The sequence below is a fragment of the Malaclemys terrapin genome, chromosome 5 (assembly GCF_027887155.1).
Source record: "Malaclemys terrapin pileata isolate rMalTer1 chromosome 5, rMalTer1.hap1, whole genome shotgun sequence".
Lineage (NCBI taxonomy): Eukaryota > Metazoa > Chordata > Testudines > Emydidae > Malaclemys > Malaclemys terrapin.
In genome coordinates, this window is record NC_071509.1 from 58,079,041 (window position 1) to 58,095,652 (window position 16,612).

Sequence of the window (16,612 nt, forward strand, 5' to 3'; positions counted from 1 at the left end):
TTAATCCCCTTGTCGGAGTGGAGTAAAGAAACCGGTTTAAAGGGCCCTTTAAGTCGAAAAAAGGGCTTCGTCGTGTGGACTTGTCCAGGCTTAATTCGATTTAACACTGCTAAAGTCGACCTAAACTCGTAGTGTAGACCAGGCCTAAGTTACAACAGAACTGAAAGCTGAATTTGGCCTGAAATAGAGAAGATGTTTGCTATGAAGCCCTCCCGTCAGCAGGAAAGAATAGAAGATAATCAGACCTCTGCCACAGAATTATTGTTAGAAATATGTAGAATAGAAACTGTGATATTCAGCTTCCAGTCCACTGATGACAAGATATAGGGTTGCCAACCCTCCAGGATTGGCCTGGAATCTCCAGGAATTAAAGATTAATCTTTAATTAAAGATTATGTCAGGGGATGAAACCTCCAGGAATACAGCCAACCAAAATTGGCAACCTCAGACAAGAACTGCTTTTGAAAAAAATGTTGGGAGTATGGTGTACTGTACAGTACATGAGATTTTAAAATGCTGTGCTTGAGTTGTAAACTATTATATCATATTCCAAAAAAAATTACATTAAAAAGCTCTTATGACCATAGTATTTCAGTGCCTCAACATTAATAAAATTAGCCTCACAACTTCCTGTTTGATAGGGCAGTGTTATTATCCTCACTTTAGAGATGGGGAACTATGGGCTTGTCTACATGAGAAAGCTGCATTGATTTAACTTGAATTGGGTTTTTTAATTGATTTAGTTAAACTGGTGCAAACTGCTGTATAGACATTCATTTCAGTTTAAGAGTAGCTTATTTCAGTTTAACTAAAATCAATTCCTAATTGACTTTAAGTAAACCAAAATAAGCCCGGTTTAAACCAAAATAAGAGTGTCCATGGAGCCTTTTGCACTAATTAAATTAGTTTTAAAAACAATTTCAATTAAACCAATGCAAATTTGTGGTTAGACAAGGCCTAATATACAGAGAGATTAAGGTTCAATTTTAACAAAGCACTTCAGCATGTGCGTGATAGAAAATAGCTTTTATGGAAATTTCTACTTGGTTTATTTACGCATGCATGTGCAATGCGAATGGAACACTGGCAGATTGTTCTTTATATTGTGAAACAAAAAACAGTGTGCATGTGTGAAGTATGGTTTTTTTTAAACTCTTATAACTCAGCCAAATCAGATCTAATGGTCACGAGACCTCTGAAAAGCACATGTCTTAGAGGCTATGACCCTGCCAAATGTCAAGTTTCTATCACCTTCATTTTGCAGATCTTTTGATTTTGTAGAAAAGATGCATTTTTCCAACCGTGTAATTTACTATGCTTGAAAATGGCTCATCTGTTTTTGCTGAAATGTTCAGAACAGAAATCATTCTGGGACAGAGAGCAAATTATCAAATTTCAGCCCAAAATTTAAAACTTTGAGGAAACTGAAAATGACCATTTAGAATGAAAAAGCCTGGGCAATGTTAACATAAGTGTTGCTATGTGCCATGGACTGAAATTTTTAAAGTTACCTAGGGGATTTGGATACCAAACTCCCATTAGTTTTAATGGCAATTGAGCATCCAGTTCTCTTAGGGAAGATTTGGAAAAAAAAAAAAAAATCACATTTTATATTAAGGTTACATTTAGAAAAAAATTATGAAGGGTTAATAAATGATTAATAGATGTTTTAATAATGGTTAATCAATTGTTAGAATCTAATAAGCCAAGCCAAATATCCATGGTTTATAAGCTCTATAAAACCTACCACGAATGTGCTGCTGACAGTCTCTAATGTTACTCATACCTGTAGTAAGCTTCTAATATCTATTGATTACTGTCTAGCCCTTTATAAACTTTTCATAAATGTGACTTATAAAGTATGATCTGAAAATTTCAGCCTTGACTATTTGTCATACATTTTCTGAATCATAACCTTAAATTGTTTCCCATGCTGACCAGATATTATTATAGGCATTATATTATCTGAATATTTAATTTAAACTCAGAGGACCAAATTCTGCTCTTATTTACACCACTGCAACCCTATTTCAGTTTTAATGAAAGCAGAATTTACAAACCTGCCTGTCATTGAACTCTGACATTAATCTGGATTTCAAATACTTTGAACCATGACAAACCTGAGGCACTTTCACATATCTGTGTAGTCATTCTCTTGTTGCAGCTACTCTAGTCTAGAAAGCAGCTGTTGCCACCTGTTGCAATGATTTTCTTTCAGTCATGGGAGATGAGTGACCTAAGAGTACATCACTAGCTGGGGAACCTGCACGTGATCTTTAGTTTCTAGCTTTGACTATCTCGGTCATACTACTTATTCTACATACAGTTGTGATTAAGATATATTGTCTAGGACTTGAGGATTGTATTTCTTTCATTTAATAATTCATGTTCATCTGGTATGCATAACTGCAGGCATTTATTTTCGTAAACTGCACACTAATCTCCACAGTCCAACTGTTCCACAGAGAGCTCACAAATCTGAAGGGCTCGAATGGAATATCAATCCTTCAAGGACTGAACATCATTCTAACTAGAGTAACTTCATTTTTTAAAGGGAGTAGCAAACACACCTTAAATAGGTGTTGATGCAAAAGCAGATTTTACTCATCAGAGTTCTTTCAGTTAGCCTACACCTTTTACAGTAGGTTTGAGCTATTGCATGTAAGCCATAGATAAGGTGTAGGGGTTTAGAATTTGTGCAGTTGAGATTGTATATTGTATGCAAATGAAGTAACCTTTCTATTTAAAGGGTTGCTCATTTAAATGAAGTCTCTCTTATGGAGAGGTACACAAGGATTGGAGTTGGAAGCTCACTGGAATACAACTTTGGCTATATCAGCTCTAGCACAGCCAAGAGAGGGGTCACTGATATGATATCTGGTATAAAATTCACCTCTTTGGCTTAGCTTTCCTATTTTGTTTATTTCTTCATATTTCAAATACATAAGGTAAAAGGGACCACTTGTGAGTCCACGTTGCAGAATTGGGCACTTAATGTATAATGCAACTCCTCCCTTTGCACCTAATTAGACCTCCCTTCCAATATACCTTGCAGCAGGACCCCCACTGATTTTTATTAACAAAAAGTCATGGTTCAGGATTAGCTGTACCTCTGTCTCTCAGGTTGGAATCCTGTGATTCACCCCACTTTTAGACTGGGTCTCTAGGTTACAGTACCCTGGTTTATCAACTTCGTTTCCTTAGTTAGCTCAACAAAGTTTGGCACCTGCCCGAAATTTCCCTTCAGGAGCAGTGATCTGTATGAAAATGCAAGTGACAGACACCTTCTTCAAAACAAAGTATTATTTATTTATCCACAGAAACATAACAATCAGAGAGAAAATGGACTGCAAGATAGAATGGAGAGTCTACGGGGACTATCTGTGGCCTTGTCTACACTACGAGAGTAGTTCGAATTTACTTGCATCGAATTTTTGGAATCGATATTGCAAAGTCGAACGTCTGTGTCCACACTAAGGACAGTAATTCAACTTTGTGAGTCCACACTAACGGTGAAAGCGTCGACATTCGAAGCGGTGCACTGTGGTCAGCTATCCCACAGTTCCCGCAGTCCCCTCTGCCCATTGGAATTCTGGGTGTAGCCGGCAATGCCTTCTGGGTAAGAAAATGTGTCGAGGGTGCTTTTGGGTAACTGTCGTCATCCGTCCATCACTCCCGCCCTCCCTCCCTGAAAGCGCCGGCGGGAAATCAGTTCGCGCACTTTTCCAGTCATTGACAGCGCGGATGCCACAGCACTGCGAGCATGGAGCACGCTGCGACCATCGCTGCAGTTGTGGCCGCTCTCAACGCCTCGCAGCTTATCATACAGGTTTCCCTGAGGCAGATGCAGAAAAGTCAGGCGAGGAGGCTACGTTACCGCGGTGATGTCCTGAAGTCTGAGAGTAGCACAGACCTCTCAGAAAGCAGGGGACCCAGCGCCGAGGACATCACGATGGCAATGGGTCATGTTGATGCCGTGGAACGGCGATTCTGGGCACGGGAAACAAGCACTGAGTGGTGGAACCGCATAGTGCTGCAGGTCTGGGATGAATCCCAGTGGCTGCGAAACTTTCGCATGCGGAAGGGAACTTTCCTGGAACTTTGTGAGTTGCTGTCCCCTGCCCTGAAGCGCAATGACACCCGGTTGCGAGCTGCACTGAGTGTACAGAAGCGAGTGGCCATAGCCCTCTGGAAGCTTGCAACGCCAGACAGCTACCGGTCAGTCGCGAACCAGTTTGGGGTGGGCAAATCTACCGTGGGGGTTGTTGTGATGCAAGTAGCCAAGGCAATCATTGATGTACTGCTGCCAAAGGTAGTGACCCTGGGAAACGTGGAGGCGATCATAGATGGCTTCGCAGCGATGGGATTCCCAAACTGCGGTGGGGCCATAGATGGAACTCACATCCCTATCCTGGCACCGGACCACCAGGCCACCCAGTACATTAACCGAAAGGGCTATTTTTCCATGGTGCTGCAAGCACTGGTGGACCACAGGGGACGTTTTACCAACATCTACGTCGGATGGCCGGGCAAGGTTCATGACGCTCGTGTTTTTAGGAACTCTGGTCTGTTTAGACGGCTGCAACAAGGTATTTACTTCCCGGACCACAAAATAACTGTTGGGGATGTGGAGATGCCTATAGTCAGTCATCCTCGGGGACCCAGCCTACCCGCTAATGCCCTGGCTCATGAAGCCCTATACTGGCGCCCTGGACACTGAAAAAGAACTCTTCAACTACCGGCTGAGCAAGTGCAGAATGGTGGTGGAGTGTGCTTTTGGCTGTCTCAAGGGGAGATGGAGAAGCTTACTGACTCGCTGTGATCTCAGCGAAACCAATATCCCCATTGTTATAGCAGCTTGCTGTGTGCTCCACAATCTCTGTGAGAGCAAGGGGGAGACCTTTATGGCGGGGTGGGAGGTTGAGGAAAATAGCCTGGCTGCTGATTACGCACAGCCAGACAGCCGGGCGATTAGAAGAGAACAGCGGGAAGCGCTGTGCATCCGGGAGGCTTTGAAAGCTAAGTTCCTGAGTGAGCAGGGTAACCTGTGACTTTTAAGTTTGTGTACAGAGAAGCTGAACCTGCCCCCGTTTCTTTACCCAGTTAATGTTGACTAACCTCTCCAGTTACATACCCCCTTCACCCCCTTCCAACACACGTTTCGAAATAAAAATAGTTCTACTTTGTTAATGCACACCGTTTTCTTTAATACTGTTTTCGCGGGAATTTTTTAAAACTGGGACGCAGACTGTGGTGCGGAGCGGGTGTAGTGTAGTGACGCGAATGAAGCTTCTAAACTCAAGGATTGACAGGCTCCGCTGCGGTGGGATGGTTGTTTCAACGGAGCCTGTCACCCCTCCTGATCGGGACTGTGTGTATGGGGGGGCTATGTGACTTTGTGGCAGGGGGAGGACGGTTACAGATCCCCTGCTGCGTGGCTCTGTGATCCTGCATAAGGACCGCCGCTTAAGATCTGTAACTGCCCTCCCCCGCCACAAAGTCACAGAGCAACACACCCCCCACCACATAACATGAAAACAACCTCCCAGACTAACCAGGGTAACTAGTCACTGCATCACTGCACTGTGTATGTGCCCTGCTGCTGTGCCTGCCCCCGCCTATGGACCCTGCCAAAGGTGACTGTCCTGTCCAATTACCAACCCCCTTTCCCCTCCTCCTCCAAAAGAACATGATTGAAACAGTAGTTAACAGAAACGTATTTTTTATTATCAACTACACATGGAAGTGGGAGGTGAAACTTGGACGGGGGCTTGTGTCAGGCGGGAAGGAAAGAACTTTTCAAGTTTTGGGGAATGAGAGCCTTCTGCTACTAGAGCTCTCTGCAGGGGTGGAGTGAGAGTTAGCAGGGACTCTGCCGCCTCTCCTTCTTTGCACTTTGGGTGAGATGGGTATGGGACTTGGTGGCGGGGGAGGGCAGTTAGAGATGGACTGCAGCGGGGCTCTGTCCTCCTGCCTCCGTTCCTGCAGAACATCCACAAGGCGCCGGAGCGTGTCTGTTTGCTCCCTCAGTAGTCCAAGCAGCGTTTGAGTCGCCTGCTGGTCTTCCTGCCGCCACCTCTCCTCCCGATCCATGTTTGCTTGCTGCATTTGGGTCAATTTCTCCCGCCACTGGGTCTGCTGTGCTGCCTGGGCTTGGGAACAGGCCATAAGTTCAGAGAACATGTCCTCCCGTGTCCTCTTCTTCCTATGCCTAATCTTCGCTAGCCTCTGGGAGTGTGATGCCAGGCTACGTTGTGAGACAGTCGCAGATGTGGCTGTGGGAATGGGAAAAAGGGAGTGAATTCCTCAGAAAGATAAATGTAGTTGTGAACAAAGAACATAGTCTTTCTCTGTGAACAAGACCATGCACAGCACCTATCACATGCGCACTCAGCACAAGGTCGAATTCTCGGCCTTCGCATTCAGTGCCTGGGGTCTTCCACAGCACATTTGAGAAGCGGGGCAGCACAACGGAATTTCTGTTGCAGGTAGACATGGTAAGCCGTAGACTTGTGGCAGTTTAAAACTTTTATATTACCACTGGCCTCATTTCACATTTAAAGCAATGTCAGTCCCTGCTGCCAGCAATCCGGCAAGCGGGAACTCTGCCCCTGTCCCACCCCCTCGCGGCTGTCCCCAGGAACGATCCCTTTCGGCAGCCCCTCTCCCGCCTCCACCGCGTGGCTGCAAACCAGCGGTTACAGTTCTGTAAAGGAACGAGCAAGCAGTCCCAACACTAACATTCCCCTACCTAATTCAAAGCAGGTCACCATGGGCGACATCACCCTGATGAGGATCTCTGACAGCGAGAGAGAGAGAATGCTCCGGGAAAGCCTCCAAAGACCAGGGCCGTATGCCGCCCTGCTGTGCAGAGCAATGATTCCCGAGTACTTGATAGTCTCGTGGCGCGGCAACGTCTCGTACTTCGGAGGACCCAATAAGGCCGCTCTCCCCAGGAACCTCATGCAACGGCTTTCCAATTACCTCCAGGAGAGCTTCATCGAGATGTCCCGGGAGGATTACTGCTCTATCCCTGCACATATAGACCGCATTTTACTCTAGCTGCAGTAGCAGGGACTAAACAGTAGAGCGGCTTGGGCAGGACAATCACAGAAAACCGGACATTGCTAGATTTTTTTTCAAAACTTGCACTGCCCATGACTGAACCGTTAAGTGCCTAGGGCAAAGTAATCATGAACAACCCATTCTTTTAATTGTTAATATTCCTGTTCTGTTAAAAATAAATGTTTAGATGTTTACAACACTTACTGGCTGATCCTTCCCCAGATTCTGTGTCCGGGGTAACGACTGGGGACGCTTCGTAGGGGATCTCTGTAAGGGTGATGAAGAGATCCTGGCTGTCGGGAAAATCAGCGTTGTGAGCGCTGCCGACTGCCTCGCCCTCCTCATCTCCTTCCTCATCTTCCCCGTCCGCTAACATGTCCGAGGAACCGGCCGTGGACAATATCCCATCCTCAGAGTCCACGGTCAGTGGTGGGGTAGTGGTGGCGGCCGCACCGAGGATGGAATGCAGTGCCTCGTAGAAACGGGATGTCTGGGGATGGGATCCGGAGCGTCCGTTTGCCTCTTTGGTCTTCTGGTAGCCTTGTCTCAGCTCCTTGATTTTCACGCGGCACTGCGTTGCATCCCGGCTGTATCCTCTCTCTGACATGTCTTTTGAGATCTTCTCATAGATCTTTGCATTCCGTTTCTTGGAGCGCAGCTCAGAAAGCACGGACTCATCGCCCCACACAGCGATGAGATCCAAGACTTCCCGATCAGTCCATGCTGGGGCCCTCTTTCTATTCACAGACTGCACGGCCATCACTGCTGGAGAGCTCTGCATCGTTGCCAGTGCTGCTGTGATCGCCACGGTGTCCAGACAGGAAATGAGATTCAAACTGGCCAGACAGGAAAAGGAATTCAAATTCAAATTTTCCCGGGGCTTTTCCTGTGTGGCTGGTCAGAGCATCCGAGCTCGTACTGCTGTCCAGAGCGTCAACAGAGTGGTGCACTGTGGGATAGCTCCCGGAGCTATTAGCGTCGATTTCCATCCACACCTAGCCTAATTCGACATGGCCATGTCGAATTTAGCGCTACTCCCCTCGTCGGGGAGGAGTACAGAAGTCGAATTAAAGAGACCTCTATGTCGAACTAAATAGCATCGCAGTGTGGACGGGTGCAGGGGTAATTCGATGTAATGGCGCTAACTTCGACATAAACGCCTAGTGTAGACCAGGCCTGTGACTCCATGGTAAGACTGTTACAGTGATCCAGGAGTTCACATTAGTCACTGGTTTAGTGAAATTTAATTATAGAACATATCACCAGTTTGGGGTGTCTGCCCTATTTTGACAGCCTGAGCCTGCCCTGAGGTAGGCACTCTCAATCATGAGCCACTCCAGACAGACATCATGACAGTCTACATCCTCATGCTAATCTCATTGCCTATTTAAACAGTTAAATTCATTTTACATAGTTACTTAAAACTTAATCAGAAATGTCCTTACAGGATAAAACAATTCATTACGAAAGTCTCTCCCTACACTAGGGTCAATGATTACAAATAAACAAACATTCACCTATTAAATCAGCAAGCAAGCCTATTCATTCCAATAAAGCTGCCACGCTATTAAATAAATAGTCACAGCACAGCTGAAATCAGTCACATGATTTTAGTGAACATTTTTCTGTTACTGACTTTAGTGACTCCAAAGAGATAATATGTGCTGAATAATTATAAAGACGACTTTTCCTCTAACATCAACATTTGCCCATAAAAGAAACAGAAATTGTACTCATAGGAACTCTTCCCCTGAAAAACCTTCAAGGTGGATAACAGATCTTACAGATTCGCTGTCATCAGTTTGCCACACACCATGAAGGGCCATAGGTAAAGATAAAAAATTAAAGAAAGTTCTTCTCATCTGAAGACACAAACTACTACCACTTGATCCAAAGGAGAATCATCTTTAGGTAAAGCAGTATTAAGTCTTATGAGATGTTCTGACATTCCATCCATAAGAGGATAGTGGTACCCATACACTAGCTAAGACATTATGTGGGGAGGGGATGTGTATGGCTCTCTGAGAGATTTTAAATTATTTCACTGAAGAAAAAAAAAAAAACAGGTAGGTGTCTTTAAAGTTTCTTCTTCCATGCCATCCTTATGCATGGAATTTCCTCCCACTGTTTATGCTCTAGTCAGACTTCCCATCTGTTCAAATTCCTCCTAAAATCACTTATCCTTCCGTGTCCTTCAGTGGTAATACACCAAATAGACATTAAAACCATAAAAAAAACTTTACACTGCTAAAATATTGGACTCTCAATGTGTGATTTTGTTTTGGTTTTGCCTGCCTGAATTCTGTAGATTGCAAGCTATGTGGGATTTGCACTGTGTCATCTGTGTTTGTACTGTGCCAAGAACATCAATAAAATAATAATAATAGGCAGGAACCTTTGCAGCGAAGTGAAGTCTCCTGCCAAAAATGTAATTTGGTCAGTATATGACCTTCAGGGAAATATTTTTCTCCTTGCATTCTTAAGAATTATTAAAAGCTAAACCATTCTCGTGAACAAGTAATCATTACTTATTCAAGTTCTGCACTGTCTTATATTAGGTAATATCATCTCTGGAAATGCACTCACTTTTTCTGCAATGCAGTCAATGATTTTAGCCCATTTTAAGGCCTAAAAAACAATCTTGTCATAGTTCATACATCAATGTATTAAAATATATTTAGGACTACAGATCTTAGTTTATTGAATAACAACTAAATGTTTTAGCAAAACATCTAGATCCACCCTTAACACAATCAACTGTTAGAGATCATTAAAACAATACATTATTGGTTCAAAAATATGTCCATTTTTACTCAGCACTGTAGAAAGCACCCCAAATCCCTGCTTACACCCTCAAGCCCACATACCACCTTTACCTTTACTCTCTAGACACAACTTACGATTGTTAAATCTTCCTAGCTGATGCAAAGAATTCCACAGCCTTTCCCAGAGCAAGATTGTTTTTGCTATTGAATTCTGTAGAGTTGAGACTTAGGTCTCTTATGAGTCAGTGAGCAGGAATGTTACTGAGGAGTTGCAGTGATCAAGACTGTAACTAAATTGCAACACAGGAAAGAGAAGACTATAATATAGTGCCTAATATACAAATTGAAAAATAAATTAATAAAAAAAAAAGGAAGAAGGAAGAAAGAATCCATTCCTTTTTATGGCCCTGATCCAGGAAAGCATTCCTCATCAGGACAGCACATGTTTAACATTAAGCACATGCTTAAGTGCTTTCCCGAACTAAATTTGTTAGGCTTCAGAAACACACAAGCATGTTTAACTTACTGAATCAATAGACTAGTAAGATTAATTTACAGCTGTGTAATAGATAGTACATTGTAGAGCTGGGAGAGTAAGGAATGTCTGCAAAAACACACAAACAAAGTAATGTAGAGAGAGCCAAAGGGGCTAGAGACAGATAATAGTGGTTGATACAAGGCAGGACATTCTAACTATGATGAACAAACAGGGAACATTTATTATTGTTTTAGTGACATCTTATAGGCACATGAGCCTACTGACTTTGTTGGGACATAGTCATACTACTATGGGCTAATTTAGAGCTGGACGAACATACATTTTCCATGTATGTTTCTTTGCGGATCCAGGCCTAGACTCTCAACTAGTGTAAATTGGCTAAATTCCATTGACTTTAGTGGGGCTATGCCAGCTTACCCAGCTAATGATCTGGCCACCCAAGTCTATGAATAAGCTGCTCTTCGACAACTTACAACCAGACATGAGGGAAAATTCGTCAAACACCGTGAATTACTCACTCATCTCTCAGCTCATTTCTTAAAAATAATTATAAAAATTATATCGCTGTTGCTCACTTCTATGCTAAATCTCATAAAACTTTAAACTTCTCATGTGCATGGTGACATCAGTCAATCCATGCTGTGAATTGACAGTCAACTTCAAGGCCAATAGAACTTGAAAAAGCCACCTATTTTCTTATGTCGATGTTTAAAAGAAATTACTTCCGTCAAAGAAAGCAGAGGGTCTTTCTTCATGTTATGAGCCTTTTTAGCTATGCTGCTGCTGCAGCAGTATTTTATCTGGAAGAATTTCAAGAGCTTGTAAAATCAGTAGATCCAAGATAATGTGTTCATATAGTCAGCCATTTGTCACTCAAACTCAAAAGAGGCTAAAAGCAGACAAGAATTTGTTAGGTAAACTGAATTGTTAGGAGGGTGTTTCTTTTTTTTTCCCCCCTGATAAGCTATAATGCAAGTGTTAAGCACCATTTATAAAAAATGGAGCTTCATCTCTTCTTATGTGGCAGATTCTTAGCCTGGAAAGTTTCAAATCACCGTCAGCTGTCATGTAAAAACATGGATGGGTCAAAGATTGTACAAGCATGAAATGGTAGCTCTGTGCATGCCAAAATTTACTTTTACTCCATCTGTTATGAATTAATTTGTTTACACGATTCATGGCTTTTTTTTTTTTTTTTTGGTTTGTGGAATGTCCAGAATAAAGATAAAACATGTAATGGACTTGATTCTAAAGTCGGCTAAAACCACATTTTAAATTGTGTCCCAAGGACATAGAGTATTATACATCCAGCAAGAGGATTCTCAAATTGTCTTACACACATATGCTGAGCCAGTAACAAAAATGCCTTTATAAGAAGTGGCTAGAATGTTTGGTAGTTTAGCCGAGATTATATTTTTAAAGTATTTTTTACTCTGGATGCCGAAATCTGATTAATCAAAGCAAAAAGATCTTTGTCTTTCCTAAATACTTTTGTACTCTTTGATTAATGTATTTTTTTAGTATTTCACTCCATTAATGATTTGTTGCTTCTATCACTTTTATGTAGTAATCATATCTTGAAAAAGGTAATTTATTTGCAACTGATACAGCACATAATTGAAATCAGATCTGCCAGCCTCAGCTTTGTAATTTTTTCCTATTAACTTAAAATCATTGTGAGTCCAATTTTAAAAAAACAGCCTTTAAGTTTTGCATGTATGAACTAGATTAGAGAATGACTAAAACATTAACCTTGCATGTTTAAAGCCTGCTTAGATCATTATCACAACAAAGAAGCTGCTATTTAACAGAATAATATTGTATTTCAACATCATAAATGTATTTCATGAATAAAAGCACATATATGCCTTGAGCGTGTGCATAGCAGATAGACATGTTAAAAGACACAGTCTCACTTTTACACAAGACAGACCAAATTCAGCCCTGATAAATAAATAAATTAATGGAGATATCCTATTTCTTAGGACTGGAAGGGACCTTGAAAGGTCATTGAGTCCAGCCCCCTGCCTTCACTAGCATGGCCATGTACTGATTTTGCCCCAGATCCCTTTGCCTAAATTACCATATGTGATGTAAGTGGTACAACTCTACTGACTTCAATAAAATTGCTCTAGCTCAGTGGTTCTCAGACTTACTTGATCGGGCCCCCCTTCTTTGTGTCTGTAGTCATTTACGCTACCCCCTCCAAGTACATATATCACCACCCAGCTCTGAAGGCAGAGCAGAGAGCAGCAGCTGCTGGCTGGGCACTCAGCTCTGAAGGCAGTGCCGTGCCAGCAGCAGCACAGAAGTAAGGGTTGTGCCCCATTGTCACCCTTACTTCTGTGCTGCTGCTGGCACCCTGGGACTGACAGCCGGAGCTGCGCTGCCTCCAGATGAGGGATTGGGGAGTGGAGGAAGGAGAGCCTGAGCTCAAAGTGTTTCCTGGTCAGGGATTGAAGGGAGAGAGAAGGAGAGCCCAAGCCTGGGCTGCCTACCAGTGAGGGAGTGGAGATGGGTGGGAAGGAGAGACCGTGCTTGGGTGGCAGGATTCCAGCTGTCAGCCCCAGCCTGGTGGAGCTCTAGCTGTTCCCTTTATTCCCACCTCCCAGGTATTCACAACTTTTCTGCATGAGACCTAGCCAACCAGGGCTGACAGCCAGAGCTCTTCAATAAAAAAAAAGCACACCGTTTGCCCCTCCTTTGGGAGGCCTGCCCCATAGTTTGAGAACCGCTACTCTAGCTTGTATAAGGCCTCATTTTGAATCATCATATATAATATGCTGCCCTGTCATTCAACAGTTAGAGTGACTAGAAACTCAAAGTCCTTTATATGTGACCAAAAATACCTAACAATTAGATTGTTAGTAAAAATGCAGATATAATTTTTAAATAGCTAAATAAAGTTAACAACTCTTTATACTCCATATGATATTTTGGAGTCATATTTATGAAAAACAGCATACTTTGAAAAAACATATTTTTTTCCTTTTAGGGCTGATCTACTTACAATTTATGTAACAATTTAAATAGAATCCACGTTAGTTAAGCGGAAGTTGTTCCCTTCGGTGGAGATTCTGAAACTGATTTACATACGGGGGGTTGCAGCAATTTAACTAAATCAGCTACAAAACAAAATAAGCTGTATTAATGTAAGGCACTCTTGCTGGTGCACAAAGTGTGTGTTAACTCTCTCTCATTCCTGCTGAACTGAAAGTGAAATGCGAAATGGCTTCAAAGTGCACAAAGCCAATAGAAACAAATAATGGGCCAAATTCAAAAGTGGTTTAAGTTATATCAGTATGTGGGTGAAAATAAGTGGTAATTCATATGAGGAGGTGGAAGGGTGGTGGTTGTATCAGAAAAAAAACAAAACAGGAGAGTGTAAAAAGGTATAACATAAAGCACTTGCCCCCACCAGTTCTGTCTTACTGCCATTGCATGCCTGCTCCTCCATCCCTACTCTTTGGCGTTTATACTTATTTAGTGACATATCCACTTACTCAGCAGTATGGTAGTTAACCCATAATTTACCTCACCATTAAATTTGGCCCATAGTCTTTGTTAAGTTAAATGGTGGCATCACTGCAAAAACTCATATGTTACATATCTCCCTGGAGATCAAATCCATACTTCTTATAACTGAATACTGGCTTCCTTGGGTAGAATTCTTTCAGAAATGGAATGAGTTGTTTCCCCTTCAATTTAATATAGGGCTATCCCTTTAGCCAATATTCAAGAAATAGCAAGTTGTTTCCATTAGAAGGATAGATTGATGATGGGGGGGAATTACACGTGAATTTTTATATGTTAATGTTGTCAATGAAAATATTATCGATATTGTTTTGCTCTGCTTGATGTAGCAATCAAGGGCTATGTCTACTTTTTGAAAAAATGCTAATTATTACTTTTTATTTTCTTTGCTTGAAAACTCTCCTGTAGATATGATGGAAACTATTTACCAAGTAATTCCAGAATCATAATTTGACTGTATTTTCAGCTTTAAGTCTTACTTCCTTTCAAATTTTCTAGAAAAATTCTCCCTTCTACTAAAAATTTCCCTTCAAATTTTAAGAAGAGTGAGCATTTTTGTTTTAGGGGACAGAAATTAGCATTATAATAGAGTCCTGTTGCAACCTTAACTGTGGAGTTGTTGCAATCTCTTCATACCATCAGAACTGAGCACACTGTAGCCGTAGCCCCACTGAGTGAAGAAATATGGCGAGATTAAGTGTATGTCATCAAAACATGCCAGTGCAGTTCAACAAAGGACAGTATGAAGTAAGCAATTATGTTAGAAATGTGTCAGTAATATTTAGATTATAAATCTAATCAAAACATGTCAAAGCCACCCTAACTTTTATGTCCATGTGTTCACTAGTTTAAATTTGATTTACATATATGAGATTCATTACTACAAGTATTTGTTCATTTTTAAAAACTGATTCATAAAAGCAACTGCACACTTTAAGAATAATTGCACAGGCTTTCTTGGGTAAGAGGCACCTAAAATATCTCTCCCCAACAATGGAAGATGAACAAGCAGGGCCGGCTCCAGGCACCAGCTGAGCAAGCTGGTGCTTGGGGCGACAGACTATTCGAGGCGGCATTCTGCCCAATCCTAGGGCGGCACGGCCACTTTTTTTTGTTGTTGTTCTTGTTCCGCTCCGGCCGCCCTGTAGGGTAGTCCTCTTCCTTCCCTCCTCGCCGACTGGAGCGGAGCCCTTGCGGCAGGCGGCAGCGCAGCAGGAGGGGCCGTGTGGCAGTGCCCCTGCTGTAGTCCTGGCCGCCCCCTTCTCTCTCTCTCCCACCTGCTCCCACCTGCTCCCTCCCCCTCCCCCCACCCAGCCGGTCCCCCTGCACCGGCGCTCCGGCTGTGTCGCAGGTTGTTTTTTTTTTGCTTTGCTGTTCTGTTCTGGCCGCCCTGTTTTTTTTTTTTTGCTTGGGGCGGCCAAAAAGCCAGAGCCGGCCCTGTGAACATGTAAATTATAAATATCAATAGCATGTAGCATTTGAAGGCTATCGGGGAGTAAAATGCAAATAAAATATCTGGATATAAGTAACACATCACATGAAATTTGAGTACATGCAGTATTTTATAAAAGTGAAAGTTACTGAACTGGTTAAATGGCACCCCATTGCCTCACACTTACCCACGGTGATGTGTGGCTCAGTACTGCATGCTTTATTGCTTCAGTAAAGTATGCAGTATCACACCACAAAGTTAACTTCCATGGTACTTTGTGAAATTACTTAACTCTGTATTGCTACAATGTGACATGTTTTGACAACTTGTGTTAATACACAAAGTCAACATGCATCTCCAGGGTGTGAGCCCAAGACAATGTAACTGCTAAAGAGAACACATTTATTTTCAATCAGATGTACTCTTTAGTGCTGCACATTTTGGCAGATTGCTTCCGTATTAAAATAGGAGCACATATGGACCTGAAAATTAGGGTGGCTTTGAAGTATTCAACATACGTTTATATGCTAAATACTTTAATGTTGACATATTTTTTGATGTAAATCAAAGCCATAAGGTGTAAAGAAAGCAGTTAGTCCATTGAATGTGCAGGAATGGCTGCTATCAGATGCTCTTTTAATTTTCCAATTTTAAAATAGTCCCCTCAATGCTTTCATTTTAGAATGGAATCTCAAATGTTGGAACTATCTATAATAATGCAGAAAGAATAGAAATTGAGAATTCCCTAATTAATTTAGCTTCAAAGTGGACTGAATAAAAACAGGGACAAAATCATATGAACTCCTGGCTGTGATCATTTCTTCATAAGGTATATTAGTTTTTGTTTTGTTTCTTTCATGGTATAGTTCTTTGTTTGGGATCAGGGAGGAAATCTGTGTGGCTTTTACAAGTTAACAATTCTCTCTCTCTCTTTTTGTTTTTCTTTTCTGTTTCCATTTAGCGAATTTCTACATTGCTATTTCAGATAGTTAGAGAATGTGAACGTGACTAGATCAATGGTTCTCAACATGCAGCCCACAGGCCACTTGCGGCCCAGTCAGCCTACAGCTGTGACTCATCTGACATCCGCAGGGCCATAACTAGGGTGGGGTGGGAGGGTCACTTGCCCTCGGCACAGGGCTGGTAGGGGGGGTGCAAAAATGGGGCTGCACAGGATCAGGTCCAGCAGCATCAGTAGGAAGCCAGGGTGCTCAGTGCCCACCCACCCCACAGGATCATGGGTCCAGTAGCCCTGGCTGGAGCAGGCTCCCGGGACTAGGACTGCAGAGGGAGATGGGCAGGGCAGGCTGCACTGCT

General features: G+C 42.5%; 2 protein-coding genes across 4 annotated transcripts in view; both read right to left on the reverse strand.

Moving 5' to 3' along the window:
* The window catches only part of FGL1 (fibrinogen like 1), a 75,707-nt gene that overhangs the window by 48,041 nt on the left and 11,054 nt on the right, over positions 1 to 16,612 (reverse strand). Inside the window, exon 1 of one of the 3 annotated variants that reach the window (XM_054029306.1) lies at positions 9,966 to 10,120. The exons of the other annotated variants lie outside the window; for them this stretch is intronic. The gene's annotated coding sequence lies outside the window, so the exon portion shown is untranslated. Of the gene's footprint in view, positions 1 to 9,965; positions 10,121 to 16,612 lie in introns of those variants that run through there. 3 annotated transcript variants of the gene reach the window in all.
* On the reverse strand, positions 5,706 to 7,358 carry LOC128837779 (uncharacterized). Its single transcript, XM_054029308.1, has 3 exons — positions 7,270 to 7,358; positions 6,752 to 7,033; positions 5,706 to 6,275 (listed from the first exon to the last, which is right to left on the reverse strand). The coding sequence occupies exons 2-3, from the start codon at positions 6,963 to 6,965 to the stop codon at positions 5,800 to 5,802; spliced, it is 690 nt and encodes a 229-aa protein (XP_053885283.1). The 5' UTR covers positions 6,966 to 7,033; positions 7,270 to 7,358; the 3' UTR covers positions 5,706 to 5,799.

Coding starts and splice junctions, on each gene's coding strand:
- LOC128837779 (XM_054029308.1), bottom strand. CDS start 6,965: ATGAGGTTCCTGGGGAGAGCGGCCTTATTGGGTCCTCCGAAGTACGAG. Junction 6,276..6,751: donor GGTGACCTGCTTTGAATTAG/GTAGGGGAATGT, acceptor CCATTCCCACAG/CCACATCTGCGACTGTCTCA.